Raw genomic sequence first — 25,739 nt, 5'->3', positions numbered from 1 at the left:
ATTTGCCCCCCTGCTCGGGTGACTCAGGAGCAGAGGCTGTGGGAGGTGGGGGGACACACACTGATGGCCCCATGCTCCTCCTCTATGCAGGGGGGCTGCTGTTGCCCCAGGAGACGACTGTGGAGCTGCGCTGTGGAGTGGGGCCGCTACAAGTGATCCTGGGCCCAGAGCAGGCTGCAGTGCTGAACTGTAGCCTGGGGGCTGCTGCCACTGGACCCCCCACCAGGGTGACCTGGAGCAAGGATGGGGACACCCTGCTGGAGCACGACCACCTACACCTGCTGCCCAATGGTTCCCTGTGGCTGTCCCAGCCACTAGCACCCAATGGCAGTGACGAGGCAGTCCCTGAGGCTGTGGGGGTCATTGAAGGCAGCTATTCGTGCCTGGCCCATGGCCCCCTCGGAGTGCTGGCCAGCCAGGCTGCTGTCGTCAAGCTTGCCAGTAAGTGCTTGCATCGGGGGGCTGAGGCTGAAACCTAGACTTGGGGTGTGTGAAGTGGGATCTGCAGTTAGTTACTTGCACAAATGCCTCTCTCTTGAGCCCACTCCCCCTTTCCCTGCCTCCCATCCTGCTCCATAGGTCTCTTCCTGGTATTGTCTGTCCTCATTCTTGGGTATTCCATAATCTTCCCACTTCTTCTCCACTCCCCTGTTCCTTCTGCCTTTCTTTCCCTTTGAGTCCTAGAGTCTGGGCTTGTGCTTTCCTCCAGGGAGCCTGCCAGAGTGCCCCCTTTGTGTCAGAGGCACAAAGCTGCCTCCTAAGGGAACTCCTGCCTGCACGGCAGGTGGAACATGTGGAGTCAAACCCCACGCTCCAGCCTTACCCCTTAGGGGCCTCTCAGGAGGCACAGACCACCATGAAATAACTTTCAGGCCAGAAGAAATGTGCATCTTACTGTATAGTTTGACCATCACGATGATGTTGGGCAGGGGGGCTTTGGAATTCATTCTGCTGGCAGCATCTGACCACTAATCACCACTTCTTGTTGTGTCTCCCTCGGTCTGAATTGGCTCTGCTTGTGTTTCTATGACTCTGTTTCTGTGTCTCCACGCGGACGTGTTTCACTGTTTGTGCTTGCTGTGGCCTCTCTCTCCTACTCCTCTCCCGTCCCTGCCTGTGCCTCATTGTCCCCAGCACTCGCAGACTTCTCTCTGCACCCGGAGTCTCAGACGGTGGAGGAGAACGGGACAGCTCGCTTTGAGTGCCACATTGAAGGGCTGCCAGCTCCCATCATTTCTTGGGAGAAGGACCAGGTGACATTGCCTGAGGAGCCTCGGTGAGTGCCCTGTAGGGGAGCGGGTCCTGGTAGGCGGGGTAGAGAGGGCTCTGGGGTGCGCTCAGAACTGAGATTCTTAGAGTCAAGGTAGCTACATTTACGTAAGCTGACTTGAGTGTCAAGCACCGCCTGACTCCTGGCTCATGTCTGGTCCCAAAGAGAAGTTGGACAAGAAGTTTTTGCTCCCTGGGAGGAAAGCCACCCACTGAGCTGTGGAGCCTGGGTGGGTGTCGTAGTAGAGTCCTTCCCAGCACATCTAGTCCAACCACTTGCTTTACTGTGGAGACTGAGGGCCAGAGAGGAGCTGTGGTTTATCCCAAGCCATGCCGTGAGCCATTGGCAGAATGCTGGTTGTCTGTTGAGGGCGCCCGGAGGCTGCTGGGAAGGTTTTCTCTTTTCAGGGTTCCTCCGGAGTTTCCACTCTAGATGCATCACTTCTCTCTCAGTTCCAGCCAGTGGGGCGCAGCCCTCTGAGAAGTGAATTGTAGAGGTCTTTCCTCTTTCCCTCTCCTCTTTCTCTGTAAACGCAGTGGATGGGTAGAGCAATCCCAGGGAAGAGTTTCCAGGGTGGAAGGGAAGCAGAGGCTAGGCCCTGGACTTGGTCCCTCTTGTGGCTTCCTGGGTAGGTCCAGATGTGTATACAGTGTGACCAGAAACCACAAGGCTCATTTGCATCTGTGGTCTCTGAGTTGGTCTCATGACTCAGTCATCACCCGCTAAATTCTTACGTATCTTTGGAAATGTGGCTCCAAGGCCTTTCCCAGCCACCCTGCAGTCCTCCCCCTATATCTCCGTAGCTGTAGTTACCAGCTAGATCCTTCTCCCGTCCTGGTGGAAGTGGGGTTCCTCAGGCTCTGAAACACTGCCCTTTCTCCTCTGGAACCAACCTCTTGCCTGTGTCGCATTGTCCCAGCTCCTCTGACTTTTGCCCATGTGTGGATAAAATTGGGGGTTGTAGGAGAAACTTTGGGGTAGAAAAGCCACAAGATAGTTGTGAGGGAGGCAGAGGATGAGCGGTCCATACATAAGAGATCCTGGTTGGGTGTGGTGACTCACGCCTGTCATCCCAACATTTTGGAAGGACAAAGCAGGAGGATCGCTTGAGCCCAGGAGTTCAAGACCAGCCTATGCAAAATATCGAAACCCTGTCTGTATAAAAAATACAAAAATTAACCCAGCATGGCAGTGTGGCGCCTGTGGTCCCTGCTACTTGGGAGGCTGAGAGAGATCACTTGGAGGTCAAGGCTACAGTGAGCTGTGATAATGCCACTGCATTCCAGCCAGCCTGGGTGACACACCGAGACCCTGTCTCAAAAAAAAAAAAAAAAAAGAGAGAGAGAGATCCTGTTGATTTTGGTGATGGGTTAGCCCCATTGGTCCTCAGAGATTCACTTCTCACCCAGCCTATTCTCCTTCCCACCTATAAAATGAAAGGGAAAACAAATGAAAGTTGATTTAGATTGTGGTTTCCCAAAGTGTGGCTTTTATAGAATGTTAGTCCCTTTAAATGTTTCTTGAATGAAGTAGTCTATGATCAAATAAGAACAGGAAACTGCCTGTAAATCTCCCTCCTGGAGTTGGCAAGACCCTGAGAAGGGGTGTAATGAGAATCTGTGGGCCTTGTTTAATCGAGCACTTCCCAGGCTCGTTTGCCCAGGAGCCCCTTAACATCCCATGAATGAGCATTCTAGAGAGTGAACCCTGGGAAATGCTGACCCAGCCTTTCTAACGCTGACATTTTCAGTTCTGTGCCTTTCTAAATGTGGAGGCTCTCACCACTGTGTGATGACGGGTGCCGCCTGGGAGTTCCGTGAACCCAGAACAGACGATCTGGGCAAGTGAGAACCAAGCGAGAGCCTACTCCTGATGTCCCCCAGAGAGGGGAGCAGAGGGCAGCAAAATCTCCCCATGTTGAAAGTCACAACATGAACCACTTAATGGGAGTGTACCTTGGGCCAGGCACTGTGCTGCGCCTTTTACATGTTTTCTCACTTAACCCTTCCAATCATCCTTTAACATAGGTATTTCTTATTTTCATATCTTCCTCTATTTACTTTTAATTTATATTTCTAGCAGATGCATTTTTTAAATTCATATCAATGTGGCTGGGCGCAGTGGCTCACGCCTGTACTCCCAACACTTTGGGAGCCAAGATGGGTGGATCGCTTGAGCTCAGGAGTTAGAAACCAACCTGGGCAATATGGTGAAACGTCATCTCTCAAAAAATACAAAACTTAGGCCTGGTGCGGTGGCTCACACCTGTAATCCCAGCACTTTGAGAAGCTAAGGTGGGTTGATCACAAGGTCAGGAGTTCGAGACCAGCCTCACCAACTTGGTGAAACCCTATCTCTACAAAAAAAAAAAAAAAAAAAAAAATTAGCCAGGCGTGTTGTCACATGCCTGTAATCCCAGCTACTCAGGAGGCTGAGGCAGGAGAATCACTTGAACCCAGGAGGCAGAGGTCGCAATGACCCAAGATAGCACCACTTCACTCCAGCCTGGGTGACAGAGCGAGACTCTGTCTAAAAAAAAGAAAACAAAACAAAACATAGGCCTGGTGCAGTGGCTCACGCCTGTAATCTCAGAACTTTGGGAGGCTGAGGCAGGTGGATCATCTGAGGTCAGGAGTTCAGACCAGCCTGGTCAACATGGTGAAACCCTATCTCTACTAAAATTACCAAAATTAGCTGGGCATGGTGGCCAGCACCTATAAACCCAGCTACTCAGGAGGCTGAGGCAGGAGAATTGCTTAAACCCAGGTGGTAGAGGTTGCAGTGAGCCAAGATGGCGCCATTGCACTCCAGCCTGGGTGACGGAGGAAGACTCCATCTCAAAATAATAATAATAATAATTAATTATATTGTACATACTAAGTTTTTTGTTGAATCATCTTTTCTTTTCAAAAACAAAAATGGGATTATATTGCAACTTTAATTTTTTTTTTCTCTTACCACTTGATGAACATTCAGGTCTGTACATATGAATATGGTAGGTATTTTTATCTGGAATTTTTTTTTTTTTTTTTTTTTTTAGAGACGGAGTCTCGCTCTTTCGCCCAGGCTGGAGTGCAGTGGCACAATCTCGGCTCACTGCAAGCTCTGCCTCCCGGGTTCACGCCATTCTCCTGCCTCAGCCTCCCGAGTAGCTGGGACTACAGGCGCCCGCCACCTCGCCCGGCTAGTTTTTTTGTATTTTTTAGTAGAGACGGGGTTTCACCATGTTAGCCAGGATGGTCTCGATCTCCTGACCTTGTGATCCACCCGTCTCGGCCTCCCAAAGTGCTGGGATTACAGGCTTGAGCCACCGCGCCCGGCCTATCTGGATTGTTAAATGAGGGATTGGAGGATCAGAGACAGAAATAACTTGCCCCAGGTCACACAGCTTAGTACTCAAGAGTGTCAGACTCCAGCACCCTGTGTGGAGGATACACAGGCTTCTGGTAGGTGTCATTTGGTAGTTGGGTGCAGAACCAGAGAGGTCTGAAGGAGTTTGTATCACATTACGACTATAATTTTTTTAAAAATTAAAGGTGGGTTTAGAAATCTGTAGTCCAACTGTGGCTGGGAGCAGATAAGTTACTTCCCCAAAGCTTCTCAGCAAACCAGTGGGTTTCAGACCTCCCCACCATCCCCAACGTCTAGCTCAGGCATCATCCCCTGAAGCCACAAACCTAACCCAGGAGGCCAGAGCTGCCAGTTTCTGGACTCTGGGAGTGTTTGCCCCCAAGTCCTCTGAAAAGTGATCCTCATCTATAAATAAGCTGGGCTCGCATGTCCCAGCACATTGTGTAGGGGGAATAAAGAAATGTCTAAAACAGCAACTTGATTATGCCCAAGGTATGTATTTTTACACATGCCCAGATATAGTGCATGCACAAATATGCTATTCATAAACTCAGCCCAGTGGTTTGAAGGAGACCATATGCCTTGGTGTAGTGTGTGCACATGTGCAGTTAATCAACACACTGCATCAGGGTGTATGTGCTTCGTTTGGAACTGATGGTAAAGACTAGAGCCCAAGGCAAATCCCTGGTACTTATACTATTTTCTAATAATAGGGGATAATCTAGGGGATAATTTTTCTTCCATGGGAACCAGTAATCAATGAGAGCAATGTTTCCCAAATCCCAGGCATTCACAAACCACCTTCATAACTGTGACCATACTTATACCATTTACACAATCACTTAATAATTTTCTTTACATCAACTCGCTCTTTTGTAACTTGAACACATTTTAAAAAGGAACATTATCTCACTGCAATAAAATGGAAAACCAGCAACACTTGCCATAAATAGAAGACAGCCATAAAAATAAATAATATAACTTCTAGGATAAAAAGCCATGTATCTGGATCCACTTGAAATAATTTTGTTATCGCCATTCACTCATAAGAAACACGTAACTAAGGGACTTAAATAACATGGGCTCCTGCCCTACCCTCTCCCAGTGGTTGCCATTTCTGTCAATCTCATGTGACTCCCAGCCAGTATCCCCTTGCCCTGGGTGGATCTCAAGGGCTTAGGGTGGGGGCTCCTTGGCCCTTGGGAAATTCAGAGCAGCTGCGTCATTTCTTCCATGTTCTTTAATCCTTGGGACCCAAGTGGCCTTTTGTGGGTAGGGGCAGCAGACTCAGGTTTGAGGTTGGAAAAAGAATAATCCCTTCCTTTTGATTTGAGATTGTTTTTCATTCTATAAGTAGCTTTTATTTTATATGAAATTTGAATTTCTTTTAAAATGGTAAAGTATACCAACTTTACAGAAAGGAGAAAAAAGTCACCTCCTGACTGAACACAGCTTTCACCAATTTGAGAGTTTCCTTGCAGTCTTTTGAAATATGTATATGGGTTACACCATTGTAAACATGTGTTTAGAGCTTGCAATTCATAAATATATTTATGTCCATTATCTAATGTGAGCTCAAGACACATTAAGAGGGTCAGAGTTGTGAAGTAGGCAGGACAGGAATTATTTAACCCATTTTTCAAATGAGAAAGCTGTGGCCCAGATATGGAATGTCACTTGCTAAAATCACATACATTGAAACTAGTTCTCTCCACCATGTCACAGTGCTTCTGTGTTAGAGCCCAAGTTATAAAGCAAAGTGTACAAGGGCACAGACTATTAGCAATTTACATTTTAAAAATTTATATTTCCTAATGGATACATATTAATTGCAAAAAAAAAAACCCTCTTAACAGCCACAATAAATAAGAATCCCCCAATCCCACTCCTGCAGAAAACCCCCATAAACCACACAAGCTTTGCCACCTTTGACTTTTTCTATGTATATCCTAACATAACTTTTCTCTCTTTTCTAAAAGTAGAATTTCTTCATAAACACTGTTTTTTTACTTTTTCCCCCTACTAACTAATATATCTTGAACATCTTTCCAAGGACAGAGCTTCTAAAAACACATTTTAGCAAAGCAAAAGATTTTTTTGAGTCAGAGACTCACTCTGCCACCCAGGTTGGAGTGCGGTGGTTCACTGCAGCCTCTACCGCCCCGGCTCAAGCGATCTTCCCACTTCAGCCTCCTGAATAGCTGGAACTACAGGTGTGCTCCACCATGCCTTGGCTAATTTTTGTATTTTTTCATAGAGACTGGGTTTCACCATGTTGTTCAGGTTGGTCTCCAACTCCTGGCCTCAAGTAATCCTCCTGCCTCTGCCTCCCAAAAAGCCTGGCCAGAAAAGATTTTAGATGAACACTAAAAGTGGTTCCCCCTTGCTTCTATCGCCTGCAGCAATAGCACCATATCTGGGGAAAGGAATTCATTCATTCATTCACTTGTTCATTCATTCATTCACTCAACACACATAATTAAGGGAATGTTATTTTTTCAAAGGAGAGACTAGCTCTTGAGTACTTGAAGCACACTTTTCCCTGGAAAGACCTAGAAACATTGGGGTTAGGAAATGTAGGCAGTTCCCAGCAGCATAGTCAGATCGCTAGACCGAGGGGAAAAGAGGAGAAAGAAAGATCTTGGAGGAGGAGCACATTAGATGGATGGGGGTGGGGCCTGTTTGCTAGGTGGGTCCTTCTTGTCCTTCCCCAATTCGTCCTTTCCTATCCGTTCTTCTCTGGCAACAGACTGGGTGCTGGCCCAGGACTTCCCTCTAGCCACATTTGCCTCGCTGTCCCTTTCTCTCGCTCTGCCCCAGCACTTATGTAGACAGCTGTTGGAACTGAGGGTAAGAGGCTGGGGGCAGAAGTGGGTTTGCCTGTGTCATGCAGGAAAGAGCAGGGCACATTTATGGGTTTTTTTCTTTTTTTTTTTTTTGAGATGGAGTCTTGCTCTGTCGCCCAGGCTGGAGTGCAGTGGCCGGATCTCAGCTCACTGCAAGCCCCGCCTCCCAGGTTTACGCCATTCTCCTGCCTCAGCCTCCCGAGTAGCTGGGACTACAGGCACCTGCCACCTCGTCCAGCTAGTTTTTTTTTTTTTTTAGTAGAGATGGGGTTTCACCGTGTTAGCCAGGATGGTCTCGATCTCCTGACCTCGTGATCTGCCCATCTCGGCCTCCCAAAGTGCTGGGATTACAGGCGTGAGCCACCGCGCCCGGCTGTATTTTTTTCTAAGTCCTCTAAGTCTTTGGACCACGGCATGTTTGTAGGGCCCCTATTTAGAACATTCTTCCTCCCCAGCCTTTGAGCTACTTCTCCTGTCCCATGCTTAGATTTTTTTTAGACCCCACTTCCCCAGGAGCTAAGGGATCTCCACCAAGCGCACAACTGCCCTTTTCCCTCTCTGACCTTGGCCCAGCCTACATCCCAGAGGCCAGTACCGTTTGCTCTGTTGATAAACTAGGACTCTCAACCTGGAGCTGACCCTGTAGGGATCCCAGTTGGAGGATTCTGAGGGACCCATTCACCCCCTCCTTAGTTCAGAGCCCACTCTGGTCCCCAATATCCCAACCCCCATGGAGACCTCCCTATCCCAGATTACATCGTTTCTCAAGCAAGGTCTCTGGACCTTTCTATTTCTCTAGCCCAGAGGGCAGGGAACACCCTCATCCATCATGCCCCGTCTAAGTAACATACATGTTGGCTGGGTCTGCTTGGAGACCACGTCCTCTCCAAGGGCATTCTCAGCCATCCAATGACTGCCGAGACAGGCAGGTAGGATGAATATGACATTGGCACCAGAAGACTTGGGTTTGAGCTTTCACTCTGCTCCACCTATGAGACCTCAGGAAAATACCCTCCTCCCTCCAACCCTATTTTTCACTGGTAAAATGGAGGTCGTGACCCCCTCTACGTCTTGGGCTTGTTTTGAGGGTCACATGAGATAGTGTGAATAAAGAATATTTTATCAAGGGAGGGAGAAGGTAATACGGGCAAGGGGTAAAAAAATTCAAACTGTATAGAAGGATATATAATAAAAAGTCAATCCCTCCCACCCTCAGTCCCCTGGATCCCAGGTCCCCTCTCCAGAGACAACCACCAACACCAGGAACATTCAGTGTATACGCAAGCATAGAAGCCTACATGTCCCCACACACACTGTTTTGCACCAGAACACATTTAGAGATGGCCCTCTATCAGCACACACAGAGCTGCCTCCTTTTTAGCAGCTGCCTAGCATTCCATTGTGCGAATGTACCCAAACCAATTTAGCCAGTTCCCACCCTGCAGATGGACACTTGGGTCGTTTCCAGTCTTTTGCTATCACAGACAATGCTGGAGTGAATATCGTTTAACATGTGCTGTTGTGCACACATCTGAGAGTATCTGTGGGATAGAGCCCTAGAAGTTTTGATGTTGAGATATCACCAACTTGCCCTGGACAGATGGTGTATGGGCAGGGCCACCGTCAAGGCAAGAGTGCCGGCCCCCATTCCCTCATCCACCGTTGAGGCAGGAGTGCCGTCCCCCATTCCCTCATCCACATGGAGTGTTATTAAGCCTTCTGATTTTCACCAATCTAATAGGTGAAAATGGTGTCTTAGAGTTTTTTTTGAGACAGAGTTTCACTCTTGTTGCCCAGACTGGAGCGCGATGGCGCAATCTCAGCTCACCGCAACCCACACCTCCCAGGTTCAAGCGATTCTCCTGCCTCAGCCTCCCGAGTAGCTGGGATTACAGGCATGAGCCACCACACCTGGCTAATTTTGTATTTTTAGTAGAGACGGGGTTTCTCCATGTTGGTCAGGCTGGTCTTGAACTCTAAACCTCAGGTAATCCACCTGCCTCGGCCTCCCAAAGTGCTGGGATTACAGGCGTGAGCCACCGCGCCCGGCCTGGTATCTTAGAGTTTTAATTTGCATTTATCTTACCATGAGCCACCCTCCCTGTGGCCCCCTGCCCACCTCACAGTTGCCCGCTCCCCTCTTCCCAAGGCTCATCACGCTTCCCAACGGCGTCCTTCAGATCCTGGATGTTCAGGAGAGTGATGCAGGCCCCTACCGATGTGTGGCCACCAACTCGGCTAGCCAGCGCTTCAGCCAGGAGGCCCTACTCAGTGTGGCCCACAGAGGTAAGGGGGCTGGCTGGGTGGGGAAACCTGGGGGTTTCTGGAGCCAGCCATCTCAGAGCTGGGAGAGACCTCAAGAGGTCCAGGCGTTGCCTTCAAGTAGGTGATAAATGTTAGTCCCATTGACAGGTGAAGCGATGAAGCCCAGAGGGGGTACTGCCACCCAGCAAACCAGGGAAGAAAGAACTGGGATGGAACACAAGACCCCAGACTCCCAGGGCGGGGCTCCTCTCTTCATGCAGAGCCTCTGTGCCCTCGGGTTGGATGGTGTGTCGAAGGCTGGGGACAGAGGTGGGGAGGCAAGGCATCTGAGGCCGTGTCAGCGCCCGGAAGCCCTGGTCCCTGCTCCTTTCTCTCCTCCCCTTCTATAGTCACTGAGGAGTTCAGGCACTGGGTTCATCCCTCTCTGCTTTCTGTGCCTTGCGAATCTGGCTCCCTGTGGCCTAGTGCTCTTGTCCTTTACTCGTTTCTTTGAAAAGCTCTTGCCCCAGTGTGATGGAGTAGGAAGGGCACAGGCTTTGGGGTTGGAAAGACCTGGTTTGAATCCTGGCTTCTCTGCTTACCATCTGTGTGACCCTGGGCTCCTTATCAAATGTCCAGCTCAGAGAGGCTGGAAGAGTCCTTGAAATAAGAATGGAAAGTGCAGGCCGGGCATGGTGGCTCACACCTGTAATCCCAGCACTTTGGGAGGCCGAGACGGGCAGATCATGAGGTCAGGAGATAGAGACCATCCTGGCTAACACGGTGAAACCCCATCTCTACTAAAAATATAAAAAAATTAGCCGGGCGTAGTGGCGGGCGCCTGTAGTCCCAGCTACTTGGGAGGCTGAGGCAGGAGAATGGCGTGAACCCGGGAGGCGGAGCTTGCAGTGAGCCGAGATTGTGCCACTGCACTCCAGCCTGGGCGACAGAGCGAGACTCCGTCTCAAAAAAAAAAAAAAAAAAAGAATGGAAAGTGCCTGGCACCTGGCAGGTGCTCAACAGATCTCACTTCAAGCCTCCCTCAGGGGCCCCTCCCCTGCTGCCCTTTGCCATGCATCCCTCCCAGCTCCCACCTCCCACCCACTCTCCACACCCCGACCCTGTCCCCATCCTATTCCTTCTGGGTTTAGCTGGTGCTGGTGGGCTGTTCCCAGTCTGGTGTCTTCTCCGTTCTGTTCTGAGGGTCTCTGCCTCCACCTGCTGGACAATCCAGATATTCACCACTCCACCCAGGGGGCCAGGGTCACAGAGAACTCAGCAGGAAATCAGTGTTTAGGGAACTGCAGCCCAGGCAGAAACTCAAGTCCACTGTCTGCCTTTTCCACTGGGGAATCCAAGAGCCTTTGGAGAAGGGATTTGCCTAAGGTCACCCAGTGCGTTAATGGCAGTGCTGGAACTAGAAACTATAACTGTTGACTCCAAGTCTGGTGCTTTGCCCATGACCCTGACAGTTCTCTGCCTAGATGGTGGGTTGCATTTGGGAGGGAAGAATGGAGGTAGATGTGGGTCTGTCTAATCATTTCTCTGGTGCTGAGTTGAAGCCCAGGCAATTCTTCTGACTCTAAAAGAAACAGCTCAGGCCGGGCGCGATGGCTCACGCCCGTAATCCCAGCACTTTGGGAGGCCGAGACGGGCAGATCACGAGGTCAGGAGATCGAGGCCATGCTGGCTAACACGGTGAAACCCCGTCTCTACTAAAAAATACAAAAAACTAGCCGGGCGAGGTGGCGGGCGCCTGTAGTCCCAGCTACTCGGGAGGCTGAGGCAGGAGAATGGCGTGAACCCGGGAGGCAGAGCTTGCAGTGAGCCGAGATCCAGCCACTGCACTACAGCCTGGATGACAGAGCGAGACTCCGTCTCAAAAAAAAAAAAAAAAAGAAACAGCTCAGAGGTCCCGTCCTAGCCCTGCTGACTTTTATTGCTACATCTCCCATCTGACAGATGGAATCATTGCTGCTGCCCCCAGTACCACCTCACCAGGTTACTGTGCGACTCAGGTGAGGTATTGAATGGCAAATGCCTAATGGTAAGGCTGCCTTCTGTCTGTCTTCTTGCCAGGGTCCCTGGCGTCCACTAGGGGACAGGACGTGGTCATTGTGGCAGCCCCAGAGAACACCACGGTGGTGTCTGGCCAGAGTGTGGTGATGGAATGTGTGGCCTCAGCTGACCCCACCCCTTTTGTGTCCTGGGTCCGACAAGGTGAGTGGAGGGGGTGGGAGAAGGAGGGCATGGGAAGGGAGGGATGTGGCATCTCACATGCCCCTAAGTCAGGGGGATATATGGGTGACGACCCAGGGGTCACCAACCTTCTGGTGTGGCAGGAACTCCTCTCCCAGGGCTGGGTGTGGTGGACAAGGTTGGAGCTTCGAGGGGAGCTGGACAGACTTCTTCGTCACTCTGTGTAGCATGGGCTTTACAAAAGCACTTCCAGGCTGCCACTTACAGAACAGTTATTGCAGCCCTCCTGAGGCCAGGTGCTGAGCTACGTTCTCCACCGTAATTACATATTTCTGTTCCTCACAACAGTGTTACAAGTGAGTACTTGAGAGCTGGGAAGGTGCCACACAGCCAGTGAGTCAGGTGGAACCAGATCCCTCTGCTGGTCTGTGTAACTATAAGGCCAGCTCTGGGACCACCCCAGCATACTGCTGCCTTTGTGTGACTGGCATCATGCTGGGCACAGTGAACAAAATCCAGAGAGGCAGGGACCCTGCCCTCTGAACTCATCGTCTAGTGAGGAAGAGGAAACACATATCTATGAAGAGAGGTCTGACAGTATCAGGCTACAACTGAGAAGTGCCACTGAGTGACTGGAGATGCCATCAGTGTAACGCCAGTGCTGGGCCAAATGTCACTGGGCAGTCTCCTGAGCACTTTCACACCTGTTCTCCTGTCAGCCTCCAAGAGCCCTTTGGGGAGAGTAGGGGCCAGAACTATTATTCCCAGTGGGCAGATGAGGAAACTGAGGCTCAGAGAGGCAGGTGGAAGAGCCAGGACCCAAGCTTTTGAGTCTGTTCTCTTTCTGGTACTTTACTTCCTACAGTCCTATAGAAAGAAAGCAAGGGTTATTTTTGTTTCCATTTGCTGTTAAAAAGTGACTTGTCCCAAATTGATGGCAGAAGTAAGTTTTAAATTCAGTCCTCTTTACCCCGTTCCCCAACTCATTCTATTACTCTATACACTTTAAAAAAAAAAAAAAAGTTTATATCTCATACTCAAAAGTATATATCATGAATATATATAGTTTAAAGAAAATAAATTGAACAATTATTAATATGTACCCACCACTGAGCTGATAAAATAGAACAGTGCTGGGATTTTCGCACCTGTCTGACCTGAACTGCCTTGTTGGACCTGTGACACTTGTCTACTTAGCGGGCCAGCAGGACCCTCGTACTACTGGGATAAACTTGTGGTATCACCTAGAAGTTCTAATGTCAATATTTCTTAATTCCTGATTATGCATCAGGGTCACCCAGGGGACTTGTTAAAATTGCAGACTCCTTTCTTCACCCCGGAGAGTCGTGATCCAAGAATCTTTTTTTTTTTGCCTGTCACCCAGGCTGGAGTGCAGTGGTACAATCATAGTTCACTGCCGCCTCCACCTTTTGCTGGTTCAGGTGATCTACCTCAGCCTCCTGAGTAGCTGGGACTACAGGCATGTGCCACTATGCTCGTTTTTTTTTTTTTTGTTTGTTTGTTTGTTTTTTGAGAGACAGGGTTTCTGGATGTTGCGCAGGCTGGTCTCAAACTCCTGGGCTCAAGCAACCCGCCCGTTTTGGCCTCCCTAAGTGCTGGGATTACAAGTGTGAGTCACTGCGCCTGGTTCTGCACCTGAAAGTGTGCTCTTCAGCTCTACTACCTAGGACTAGTTAGAAATGCAGAGTCTGGGGCCCTGCTTCAGGCCTCTACATCTTAACAAGGTCCCCTGCTCATCTGTGATTTGTGTGCACTGTACGGATTTGAGAATTGCTGTCCCGGAGGATCCTGACACCTAGGAAGAGAAGGGCTGGAAAGCAGCTTCATTCCTACCCCAAGCACTGCTTTCTTTCCAGGAACTTACTCCACTAAGTCAGGGAAGGAGCATGGGTTTTTTGTTTTTGTTTTTGATTTTGTTTTGTTTTGTTTTGCTTTTTGAGACGGAGTCTCGCTCTGTCGCCCAGGCTGGAGTGCAGTGGCGCGATCTCAGCTCACTGCAAGCTCCACCTCCCCATTCAAGCGATTCTCCTGCCTCAGCTTCCCAACTAGCTGGGACTACAGGAGCCTGCCACCATGCCTGGTTAATTTTTTGTATTTTTAGCAGAGACTGGGCTTCACCGTGTTAGCCAGGATGGTCTTGATCTCCTGACCTCGCGATCCGACCTCGTGATCCAGGCATGAGCCACCACACCTGGGCTGTTTCGTTTTCTTTCTCTTTTCTTTTCTTTCTTTTTTGATGGAGTTTTGCTCTGTTTCCCAGGCTGGAGTGCAATAGCATGATCTTGGCTTACTGCAACCTCTGCCTCCTGGGTTCAAGTGATTCTCCTGCCTCAGAGTCCCGAGTAGCTGGGATTACAGGCATACACCACCACATTCGGCTAATTTTTGTGTTTTTAGTAGAGATGGGGTTTTGCCATGTTAGCCAGGCTGGTTTCGAACTCCTGATCTCAAGTGATCCACCTGCCTCAGCCTCCCAAAGTGCTGGGATTACAGGTGTGAGCCACCGCACCCGGCTGTTTTGTTTTCTGACTGCAAATGTTGTAAATGTTCACCATAGAAAACTAGGAAGAAAAATAGATGCAGAAACCACTCCACCACTCAGATATAAAAATTGTTTATGTACCAGTATACCTTCTTTCAGTTTTTTTCTATGCATATGTACAGTTTTCTCCCTGAAATTGAGAACATGTGCTGCATTTACAGTTCCAAGTCCTATTTTCATCCAACAGTATATCATAAGCATTTCTCCATCTTTAAAACATTTTCAAAATAATTGTAATGACTATCTAATATTCCGTACTTTGAATATAGCTATGATATAATTCACCAGTTCCTGCTGTTGGATTTTTAAGTCCTTTCCAGTTGTCCACTGTTACAGTTAACACTGCTGTGATCTGCTCTGTTCACAAATACTTGCCTGTAATTCTGATCATCTTCCTAGGACAGGTATGCATAAATGGAATCCTTGGCTTCAAGGCCTAGGTGAAGCTCCTTTATGGCCCTTTCTCCAGCGTTGCAATTTAGTATTTTAAAAAATCTTCTCAAGTTGATGGGTGAAAATTAACATCTATGTTTTAGTATCTTTTTTTTTTTTTTTTTTCCATAGAGACGGAGTCTCACTAGATTGCCCAGGGTGGTCTTGAACTCCTGGTCTCAAGTGATCCTCCCACCTCAGCCTCCCAAAGTGCTGAGAGTACAGGCGTGAGCCACCATGCCCAGCCTAACATCTGTTTTGAAGTGCCTTTCTTTGATGACATGAAATTGAACATGTTTGTGTTTCTTGGCTATTTGCATTGCTTCTCTAGATTTTCTGTTCATGTCTACAAGGCAAGGGCTTTTTAAATGGTTTTCATTTCACATTGAGATAAAAATCTGTGCACATTCAAATCGTTGTCTTGGTATGACCTTACCAGCCCTAGCTTCATCATAGTACTGGGCTGGGACCCCAGGGAAGGCGCATGTCCTTCTTGAGAGAAATGAATTTAGTAATGAAAACTGACGAGTGTATGAGCACCTATTATTAATATATGCCTGCACTGTGCCAGGGGTTCTCACATTCTTTCAACCCTCATGGAAACCCTGCCAGTTAAGGGCTAGTTCCCCCTTACAGATGGAGACAGCAGGGCTCAGAGAGTCCCGGCAAGAGGAGGAAATGAGATTCGGACCAGGGACGGTTGTGTTCACTTTACCCGGGTGCAGTGTGTTCCTGAGGTCCGGAGAGTGAATGGAAGGGCAGTCCCTAGCGTCCCCTCCAGCGCGTCTCCCTCTCCTTCCCCAGACGGGAAGCCCATCTCCACAGATGTCATCGTCCTGGGCCGCACCAACCTACTAATTGCCAGCGCGCAGCCCCGGCACTCCGGCGTCTACGTCTGCCGCGCCAACAAGCCCCGCACGCGCGACTTCGCCACTGCCGCCGCAGAGCTCCGCGTGCTGGGTGAGGCGGGCGGAAGGGCGGAGGGAGCGGGTTGTCTGGGGCTGGGGTGAATAGGGCAGGGGGAAGTGGACAGGTGGGTGTGCTGGGGAGACTCAGGCGCGCTCCTGGAGGACGAACTCGGGGGAGGAGTCCCTAGTAAGGCGGAGGTGGGGCGAGGGATGGGGACTAGGTAACCGGAGGACGGAGTGCGGGGCGTTGAATCTGGGATGGAAGGAGAAGGGTGATTAGGGCCTGGCGCGAGTAATTAGCGGGGAGGTAGGACTGGGATTGTTGGGGGGATAGTGGAGTGATCTGGGTGGTACTAAGAAAACTGGGGGGCAGAACAGATCTGATAGGTGCGGGAGACATCGGAGGTCAGGGAGGAAGGAGATAGGTAAATTAGGGGTGGGGTTAGATCCGGGAGGAGCGATATTTAGGGGAGGCTGAGGCGGCCTGGGGACAGTTTTGGAAGAGAAAGAGAATGGTCGTTGTGGGGCTGGGGTAAGTGGGGAGAAGAAGGGGTAAGTCTGCGCTGAGCGGAAGTAGTTTGGAAAGGGTGAATCAGGGAGAGGTTAGAGTGATTGGAAGGGGAGCGGGGAAGGGCGGTGGGGGGCAGGGTTGGGGTCCTGGGGGGAGGGGCAGAGACCTTAGTGGCGGGACCCCCGCGCTCAGCGTCGCCCCTCGCGCCCCCAGCGGCTCCCGCCATCACTCAGGCGCCCGAGGCGCTGTCACGGACGCGGGCGAGCACAGCGCGCTTCGTGTGCCGCGCGTCGGGGGAGCCGCAGCCAGCGCTGCGCTGGCTGCACAACGGGGCGCCGCTGCGGCCAAACGGGCGCGTCAAGGTCCAGGGCGGCGGTGGCAGCCTGGTCATCACACAGATCGGCCTGCAGGACGCGGGCTACTACCAGTGCGTGGCTGAGAACATCGCGGGAATGGCGTGTGCTGCCGCGTCGCTGGCCGTGGTGGTGCGCGAGGGGCTGCCCAGCGCCCCCACAAGGGTCACTGCTACGCCACTGAGCAGCTCCGCTGTGCTGGTGGCCTGGGAGCGGCCCGAGCTGCACAGTGAGCAGATCATCGGCTTCTCTCTCCACTACCAGAAGGCACGGGGTACGTCGGCCTGGGGCAGGATGCACCAGGGGGCAGGATGCACCAGCGCAGGCCCGGCGGGGCGCAGCGGGGAGGGTTTCAGGTCGGATGACTGAAGGGTTTCCTGATGGGTACCTCTGCAGCGAGGATGGACTGGGGTAGGAGCCCATATTAGAGACCCGCATAGGTATGGTAGGTATGGATTAGGCAGTTGGCGCTGGAAGGGCCACTGCTTCCCTCAGTCATATTTGTTGAGAGAGGAGGGAGAGGATGTTCCTGGAGCCACCTCCCACCCCAGTTAACTAACTGGAGAGGTAGGTCATTTCCAGAAAGCACTCCCTAACCAGTGGAGGAATTAATAGAGTGAGACAGGAAGCCGAGGGAGTTTATACACTCCTGCTTAGATTATCTGGGATGATTTAGCTATAAATAGACACCAGGACAATATGAAGGATTCCTAGACAAACTCTAGCTAACCAGCACTGGAGTGGCACTATGACAGTCCCCTTGTCCCCTGTGTCACCAGGCATGGATAATGTGGAATACCAGTTTGCAGTGAACAACGACACCACGGAGCTACAGGTTCGGGACCTGGAACCCAACACAGATTATGAGTTCTACGTGGTGGCCTACTCCCAGCTGGGGGCCAGCCGCACCTCCACCCCAGCACTGGTGCACACACTGGATGACGGTAGGGCCTCTGAACCTGCAATGGGCAGCTTAGGGTAAAGAGAATTCCCTGGGGAGGGGAGCTCGCCCTCTCTTTACTAATGTAAAGGCATTTTTACCTGCTCATATCATCTTTGTACCCTATAAGAGAGTGGACAGGGGTTCTTCTCCTCAGTTTACAGTTGGGGAAACTGAGGCCCAGAAAATGAGAATGATTTGCCCAGGTCAGTAGTTCAGCTGGGACTTGAGCCCAGGTCTTGTGATGATTCCCTGTGTCATGCTCAGTTGGGGAAACTGATGCCCAGAAAATGAGAATGATTTGCCCAGGTCAGTAGTTCAGCTGGGACTTGAGCCCAGGTCTTGTGATGATTCCCTGTGTCATGCAGTTCTCCCTGACACCTGTGTGCCATCCAGCTAGGGTAGGGGTCAGTAACATTAACCCATTAGATGTGGAAGATTGTGCTCCAAGACTTTTTCCAGCTTCGGGGTGGGAAAGATGTCCCCTCATCCTTCAGCTTGGGGCTCCCCTGAGAAGCTCCCTTTCCTCCCTCAGATCCTGGTCCTGGCCTACTTCTGACTTGCTGTGTGACCCAGGCAAGTCTCTGACCGCTCCTGAGCCTCACCTTCCACGTCGGTGGAGCAGAGCTCATGCTGATGTTCTTCTGTCTCAGTCCCCAGTGCAGCACCCCAGCTCTCCCTGTCCAGCCCCAACCCCTCGGACATCAGGGTGGCGTGGCTGCCCCTGCCCCCCAGCCTGAGCAATGGGCAGGTGGTGAAGTACAAGATAGAATACGGTTTGGGAAAGGAAGGTGAGTGGGGCGGGTGGGCTGCAGGCAGGTCTGGGAATGATCAATGTGAAGAGTGGTCAGGGCTGCTGGAGACCTGAGCAGGGTAGCGGAGTCAGAGGAAAGGAAGCAGAGTAGGGAGGGGTTGGGGAAGGGTGAACCTGAAAAACAGGGGTCTGGGCAGGAATGAAAAGGGAAGATAGAGGGGCCTAGCTTAAGGCAGAGGGAGGCCTGGGCTCTCACCCCAACCCCTCTACAGCTGCAGTATGTAATCCTACTGAGTCCCTGCCTCAGTTTCCTTATCTGGGAAATGGAGGGCTGGGGTGGGAGGATCACTTGACCCCAGGATTTCAAGGCTGCAGGGAACTGTGATCATGCCATTGTACTCCCATCTGGGTGACAGAGCAAAGCTCTGTTTCAGAAAAAAATAAAAGGATAAAAGTTAGGAGAAGGAAGGTGGCTGAGGGACCAAGGGAAGGGTGAGGAAGGAGGGAAAGGTGAGGAAGGAGGGAAGGGTGAGGAAGTGGCCATGGTGGCCCTCAGGGCTCTGGAAGCCAGGCAGAGCTTGCTGGCCTTCATGGTCAGCCCCTTGTGTCTGCATCCCGTGTGTGTGTTGGCGGGGGATGGTCATTGACAGCTCCTGGGGAAGTGGGGAAAGCCTGCCATCATTCTCTCTGCAGCTGAGCCCAGGCTGATAGCCTGCATCAGCCAGAGGTGGAGGCTCAAGCGTCCACCCTGGAGCCATAGAGTCTGCCCAGGCACTGAGGGGTCAGTGCTGAGAATGCCTCAGGCTCCCATGGGCACGGAGGAACCAGGATGTGAGGTGGAAGACCCGTGTAGGAGAATTTAGGATCCTGGTCCTCAGGTGGCTACCCAACAGCCCACCTTTTCTGTCCCTGCAGATCAGATTTTCTCTACTGAGGTGCGAGGAAATGAGACACAGCTTACGCTGAACTCGCTTCAGCCAAATAAGGTGTATCGAGTACGGATTTCGGCTGGTACAGCAGCCGGCTTCGGGGCCCCTTCCCAGTGGATGCAGCACAGGACGCCCAGTATGCACAACCAGAGCCACGGTACGGGGTTAGAGGAGAGACAGGAGAGTGTGTGTGTGACTGTGTGGGTGTGCGTGTGTCCTTGGGACCCAGTGCCCCACCCCCGCACCCCACCCTCCATCAGAGACCTTCCATGCCTCCCTCTGCTTGATGGGTGAGCGAGGCCCAGGTGCAGAGGTGAAGGGCTGGGATCTGGTGTCCCTTCGATTTGCCATGTGACCTTGGACAAACCATTCTGAGGCTTCATTTACTGCCCAGGAGTGGCATGAGGTTGAATAATGTCTTGTAACTAAAGTGCTTAGTTAAACTCATTGAACTGTAGCTGCTTCGAGGATGATGATGATGTTTTGTTGAGAGGCCCAATAGAAGAGTGATTAAATGCTGACCAAACCAGCCTACGTGCTCTCTGTACGACACTGGGTAAATTACGTAACTCTCTGAGCTTCAGTTTTCTTATCTGTAAAGTGAAGGTTGTAGTATATTTTCACTATTTTAGAGGGCTGCAAGAATAAAGTTATAATACATATACAAAGTGCATATACACAGTGTGTTTGACACATTGTAAGCGCCTCACTCTCGAGTGGGTGTCCCTACTGTAATGGTGACATCCCCCCTTCCTGGCCTCAGCAACCACCACCCCTACTGCCCCCGACATTTGATCCTTCAGAAGACTTCACAGAGGCCGATTCTGTGCCAGGTGCTATCAGCCTGCTCCAGAGGTGCTCCTTGCTGACTCCTTTGCAAATGCCCAGCAGACACCCCTGCATTCCCTGCACTCTGTGCTTGCAGAATAGTGAGTTCACCTCTAGACCGAGCCCAGGCCTGGCACTAAGAGTGGTGGCTGAGTGGTGATGTGTCGGGAGAATGCTGGCAAGGCTCTCACTGAATGCCATCTTACTGCCTCTTCCTCATGCCTCTTTCCTGTCTCCTATCCTGGCCTCCTTCTCCTCATTCCCCATTCTGTTCCTTAATTTTCCCATCCTGCTCCTCTGCCCCCAGTCCCTTTTGCCCCTGCAGAGTTGAAGGTGCAGGCAAGGATGGAGTCCCTGGTCGTGTCATGGCAGCCACCCCCTCACCCCACCCAGATCTCTGGCTACAAACTATATTGGCGGGAGGTGGGGGCTGAGGAGGAGGCCAATGGCGATCGCCCGCCAGGGGGCCGTGGAGACCAGGCTTGGGATGTGGGGCCCGTCCGGCTCAAGAAGAAAGTGAAGCAGTACGAGCTGACCCAGCTAGGTGAGGAGGGCTGGGGGAGCGGGAGAGAGGGATGTAGCTTCAGGGGGAACCGGGCAAGCTGTGTGAAGGAGTTAGAGATGGGATGCTTTCTGTGGACGGGAGAGTGACCCCAGATGTCCCCCTAGCTATTAAGCCCTGTAACCTTCCCCAGTCCCTGGCCGGCTGTATGAGGTGAAGCTCGTGGCATTCAACAAACATGAGGACGGCTATGCAGCAGTGTGGAAGGGCAAGACGGAGAAGGCGCCCGCACCAGGTGAGGGCCGTGGGGGAAGAAGGCGGGGAGGGCTCAGGTGAGGGCTCTGCTAGCCACTTCCTCTTCTTTTCCTTTGGGCCAGCCTGGTGAACAGGCACTTTAGTAGCCTCAGCTCATGCTCAAACCCTTTCTCCTAGGATTAGGGGTCCTCTTCTAGCTCCAGAGAGCCTCTGTCATGGAGAGAAGCTCGTCTGTTCACGGTCTTAGGCCTGCCACCTTATTTTCATTAGCCATGAATAGTGCTGATTTCCAAAGTCCAAACAGAGGGAAACCCTATGGTTGATCAGTAACTCCTGACCCCAAGTTTGACCTTAAAACAAGTTTTTTTTAAACACATTTGTCTACATCACACTATCAGACTATCTCTCAAGTCTAAGAAGAGTGAGTGTCCCTATGTGACCTAACGGGAAACTGAGGCTCAGAGAGGAAAAGGAACTTGTCCAAGGTCGCACAGAGCCTAGACTAGAACCGGGACTCCTGGTTTCCAGGCAAAACTCTTTCCACTGCACTACACTGCCTTGTGGCCCTGTATTGAACACCTCAGTTACCCATCATGACACTCCCTCACCCCTAACTTCCCAGCCACATGGTTTAGCAGAGGGAGTAATCAACCAGAAGCCATGAAGCCTGGGTTCTTTTTTTTTTTTTTTTTTTTTTTTTGAAACAGAGGAGTCTCATTCTGTTGCCCAGGCTGGAGTGCAATGGCATGATCTCAGCTCACTGCAACCTCTACCTCTTGGTTCAAGCAATTCTTGTGCCTCAGCCTCCTGAGCAGCTGGGATTACAGGTGTGCGCCACCACACCCGGCTAATTTTTTTTTTTTTTTTTTTTGAGATGGAGTCTCGCTTTGTCAACCAGGCTGGAGTGCAGTGGCCAGATCTCAGCTCACTGCAAGCTCCGCCTCCCAGGTTCACACCATTCTCCTGCCTCAGCCTCCGGTGTAGCTGGGACTACAGGCACCCGCCACCTCGCCCAGCTAGTTTTTTTGTATTTTTTAGTAGAGACGGGGTTTCACCTTGTTAGCCAGGATAGTCTCGATCTCCTGACCTCGTGATCCGCCTGTCTCGGCCTCCCCAAGTGCTGGGATTACAGGCTTGAGCCACCGCGCCCGGCCTAATTTTTGTATTTTTAGTAGAGATGGGGTTTCACCATATTGGCCAGGCTAGTCTCGAACTCCCGACCTCAGGTGATCCACCCACCTTGGCCTCCCAGCCTGCTGGGATTACAGGTATGAGCCACTACCCCCAGCTGAGTTCTAATTCCAGTTTGTTCATTTCTTCATTCAGCAAATATTTCACTAAGTGTCTACTAAGTGCCAGCTCTGCTTTGGGAATTTAGTGGTGGACAACACAAATAAGGTTCCTGCTCTCATGGGGTTTATTTTATGTTTCTATAATAAACACTTATAAATATAGTGTTTATTATATTTCAGACATTTCCTATCTATTTTTAAAATATTAAATAATTTAATCCTCATAACAACCCCATGAGGTAGGTGCTATCATTAGAATAGTGAATGGAGACACAGAGAGGGTAAGTAATTTCTCCAAGGTCACACAGCTAGTAAGTGTCAGAGCTGGAATTTGAACCAAGGCAGCCTGGTTCCAGAGTCTGGTTCCATGGTTATTCATTGCTGTGATTTGCTGCCTCTCTCTTTATTACGTTCTTACAGACTAGTGTTCCACAGTCAAAAATCAAATTCTTGGAAGCCTCAGTTGCCTTATCTGTGAAGTAGGAATGATGCTACTCAACTCATAGGATCAAAGGAGAGGGTCAAAGAAACAGCCTTGGGAACTGTAAACCACTATACATATTTAAGGATGAGTATCCTCCCTTCCCTCCTCACACTCTAGTTTTCACCTTTCAGACATGCCCATCCAGAGAGGACCACCCCTGCCCCCAGCCCACGTCCATGCAGAATCAAACAGCTCCACATCCATCTGGCTTCGGTGGAAAAAGCCAGACTTCACCACAGTCAAGATTGTCAACTACACTGTGCGCTTCAGCCCCTGGGGGCTCAGGAATGCCTCCCTGGTCACCTATTACACCAGGTGGGGACTAATGCCTTCACTAATGTAAAGAAGGAAGGAAGAGCAGGTGGGGGTGGGGGAGGGAAGGCAGCAGGTGGTGATCAGGGAAGGGCCCCTGGGATTCAGGAACACGTCATGGCTCACCCGTTACACTGAGGCCACACAGAGGGGCTGCACAGGGTCCACGTCCTTGCCTGCTGACCAGATGGTAGCGAGGAGGCCATCCAATCCCGTCCCCTCACAACACAGCCTTGTTCTCAAACTCTGGAGAATGTGACACAGGACAGACCTGTTTCTCCAGCCTCAGAGGGCTCCCAATCTGATGGTGAAGAGAGCCCTGCCCCTGTCTCAGAGCTGCTCCCTCCACCCTGTCAGATGGGGAGACAGAGCCTGAGGAGCCTGAAGTTTGGCAGAGGAAAGTCGCATAAAAAGCAACTGATATATACTATTGCCATGAAGGCAAAATTAAGCCAAAGAAAAGATGCATCAGAGATGATTCCATAGGTGGAGAATAACTTGGATTAATCCAGGAAGGTTTCCTGGAGGAGGGGGCCTGGTTTCGAGATGAGACTTGGAGCAGCATACATCCAGACCTCTCTGTAGGTCCCTGGGTGGTGGCAGTGGCCTCCAGGTCAGGGAGCAGCTTCCCTTCCCACAGTAGAACCTGGGGCTGGGGCTGACAGCAGGGGAGTAGATTTGGAGGGGTCTGCCCTGCTGGGAGAGTGTGCCTGAGAGCACTAGTCATGTTTCTTGCCTTAGCAGTTCTGGAGAAGACATCCTCATTGGTGGCTTGAAGCCATTCACCAAATACGAGTTTGCGGTGCAGTCTCACGGCGTGGACGTGGATGGGCCTTTCGGCTCTGTGGTGGAGCGCTCCACCCTGCCTGACCGTGAGTGGCTCCCAGCCGCTTGCCACCAACCCATCTTTTATCCAACTCCTTCTTGCCCCAGCAGCAAGAAACATCCCTCAGAACCCCAAGGTTGGGCAGAGCTGAGGGCAGAAGAGTTTCTGGGAGGGGAGGAATGTTAAGTCCCTCCAGCCACACACACTGTCTTCTAGAATTCCACAACTAGAAACCAGACCTCATCTTTGCTTTGTGGCTTGTTCCATGAAGAAGGGAGGTCATGTCCTCATGCTCTGTCCCCCAGCTCTGATGTCTCTCCCCATCTCCTCTCCTGCACCCCAGGGCCCTCAACACCCCCATCCGACCTACGACTCAGCCCCCTGACACCGTCCACGGTTCGGCTGCACTGGTGCCCCCCGACAGAGCCCAATGGGGAGATCGTGGAGTATCTGATCCTGTACAGCAACAACCACACGCAGCCTGAGCACCAGTGGACCTTGCTCACCACGGAGGGTGAGGGCTCCTGCCCCAGGGCATCTGCCTAAGAGCTTCCCAGCCTCTCCCGCTTCCAGCAGTGAGAACAGTGCTGGGGTTTGTTCCAGGTGCTTCTGGGAGAAGCAGTAGAAGCTGCTGCCTACATGGAGAGCAGACTTTCCCAGTCCCACCTCCCTGCCCACCTCTGCATCTACCCACTCCGTCCCACCATCCCTGCTCTCCCTGCCTCCCTCACTCCCAGGAAACATCTTCAGTGCTGAGGTCCATGGCCTGGAGAGCGACACTCGGTACTTCTTCAAGATGGGGGCGCGCACAGAGGTGGGGCCTGGGCCTTTCTCCCGCCTGCAGGATGTGATCACGCTCCAGGAGAAGCTGTCAGGTATGACTGCAGGGCAGCCCAGGGTTCCCAGAGGCCCCTGGAGTTGACTTCCAACCCCCTGGCTGTGGACACAACTATCATTTCATTATTTTGCACAGCTGTCCTCCTGGTTTGGTGGGAGCAGAGCAAACGTAAAGGGGAAATAGGTGTGGTTCAGTGATGACTTGGTTCAGATGTCAGGTTCACGGGCAACTGGCTTTTTTTTTTTTTTGAGACGGAGTTTCACTCTTGTTGCCCAGGCTAGAGTGCAATGGCGTGATCTCGGCTCACTGCAACCTCTGCCTCCCAGGTGCAAGTGATTCTTCTGCCTCAGCCTCCCAAATAGTTGGGATTATAGGCACATACCACCATGCCTGGCTAATTTTTGTATTTTTAGTAGAGACGGGGTTTCACCATGTTGACCAGGCTGGTCTCAAACTCCTGACCTCATGATCCGCCCACCTTGGCCCCCTAAAGTGTTGGGATTACAGGCGTGAGCCACCATGCCTGGCCAATTTTTGTATTTTTAGTAGAGACGGGGTTTCACCACATTGGCCAGGCTTGTCTCAAACTCCTTACCTCAAGTGATCCACGCGCCTTGGCCTCCCAAAGTGCTGGGATTACAGGCATGAGCCACTGCACCCAGCTGGGACTGGCTTTAAAGACCAGTTTCTTTGGGAAATTGCTTTGATTGGAGGATTAACTTGGTGAGGCAATGAGCTTTATGGGGTGGAGGTGGATAGCAGGACTGGCTACATAATTTCCAGGGCCCAGTGCAAAATGAAAAGGTGCTATCCTTTATTTTAAAAATTAGAAGTCGGGCATGGTGGCTCGTGCTTGTAATCCAAAGTGCTCATGCACTTTGGAAGGCTGAGGTGGGAGGATCACTTGAGGCCAGGAGTTGGAGACTGGCCTGGACAACATGGTGAGACCCCGTCTCCACAAAAAATTTAAAAATTATCTGGGTGTGGTAGCTTATGCCTGTGGTCACAGCTGCTTGGGAGGCTGAGGTGGGAGGATCACTTGTGCCCAGGAGGTTGAAGCTACAGCGAGCCGTGTTCATGCCACTGCAGTCTGGCCTGGGTG

General features: G+C 51.2%; 1 protein-coding gene across 1 annotated transcript in view; it reads left to right on the top strand.

Moving 5' to 3' along the window:
* Positions 1-25,739, top strand: part of IGDCC4 (immunoglobulin superfamily DCC subclass member 4) — a 42,393-nt gene that overhangs the window by 11,098 nt on the left and 5,556 nt on the right. The window contains exons 2-16 of the mRNA XM_025390359.1: positions 91-441; positions 1,135-1,276; positions 9,617-9,753; positions 11,791-11,931; positions 15,710-15,865; positions 16,538-16,951; positions 17,457-17,621; positions 18,271-18,408; positions 19,287-19,457; positions 20,436-20,672; positions 20,824-20,925; positions 22,793-22,976; positions 23,718-23,845; positions 24,143-24,313; positions 24,537-24,674. Coding sequence (XP_025246144.1) covers positions 91-441; positions 1,135-1,276; positions 9,617-9,753; positions 11,791-11,931; positions 15,710-15,865; positions 16,538-16,951; positions 17,457-17,621; positions 18,271-18,408; positions 19,287-19,457; positions 20,436-20,672; positions 20,824-20,925; positions 22,793-22,976; positions 23,718-23,845; positions 24,143-24,313; positions 24,537-24,674 — 2,775 coding nt within the window. The remainder of the gene's footprint in view (positions 1-90; positions 442-1,134; positions 1,277-9,616; positions 9,754-11,790; positions 11,932-15,709; positions 15,866-16,537; positions 16,952-17,456; positions 17,622-18,270; positions 18,409-19,286; positions 19,458-20,435; positions 20,673-20,823; positions 20,926-22,792; positions 22,977-23,717; positions 23,846-24,142; positions 24,314-24,536; positions 24,675-25,739) is intronic.

This window comes from Theropithecus gelada, chromosome 7a, assembly GCF_003255815.1.
Source record: "Theropithecus gelada isolate Dixy chromosome 7a, Tgel_1.0, whole genome shotgun sequence".
NCBI lineage: Eukaryota > Metazoa > Chordata > Mammalia > Primates > Cercopithecidae > Theropithecus > Theropithecus gelada.
Note: the sequence above shows the minus strand (reverse complement) of the source record. Positions and strands in the feature narration are given on the sequence as shown.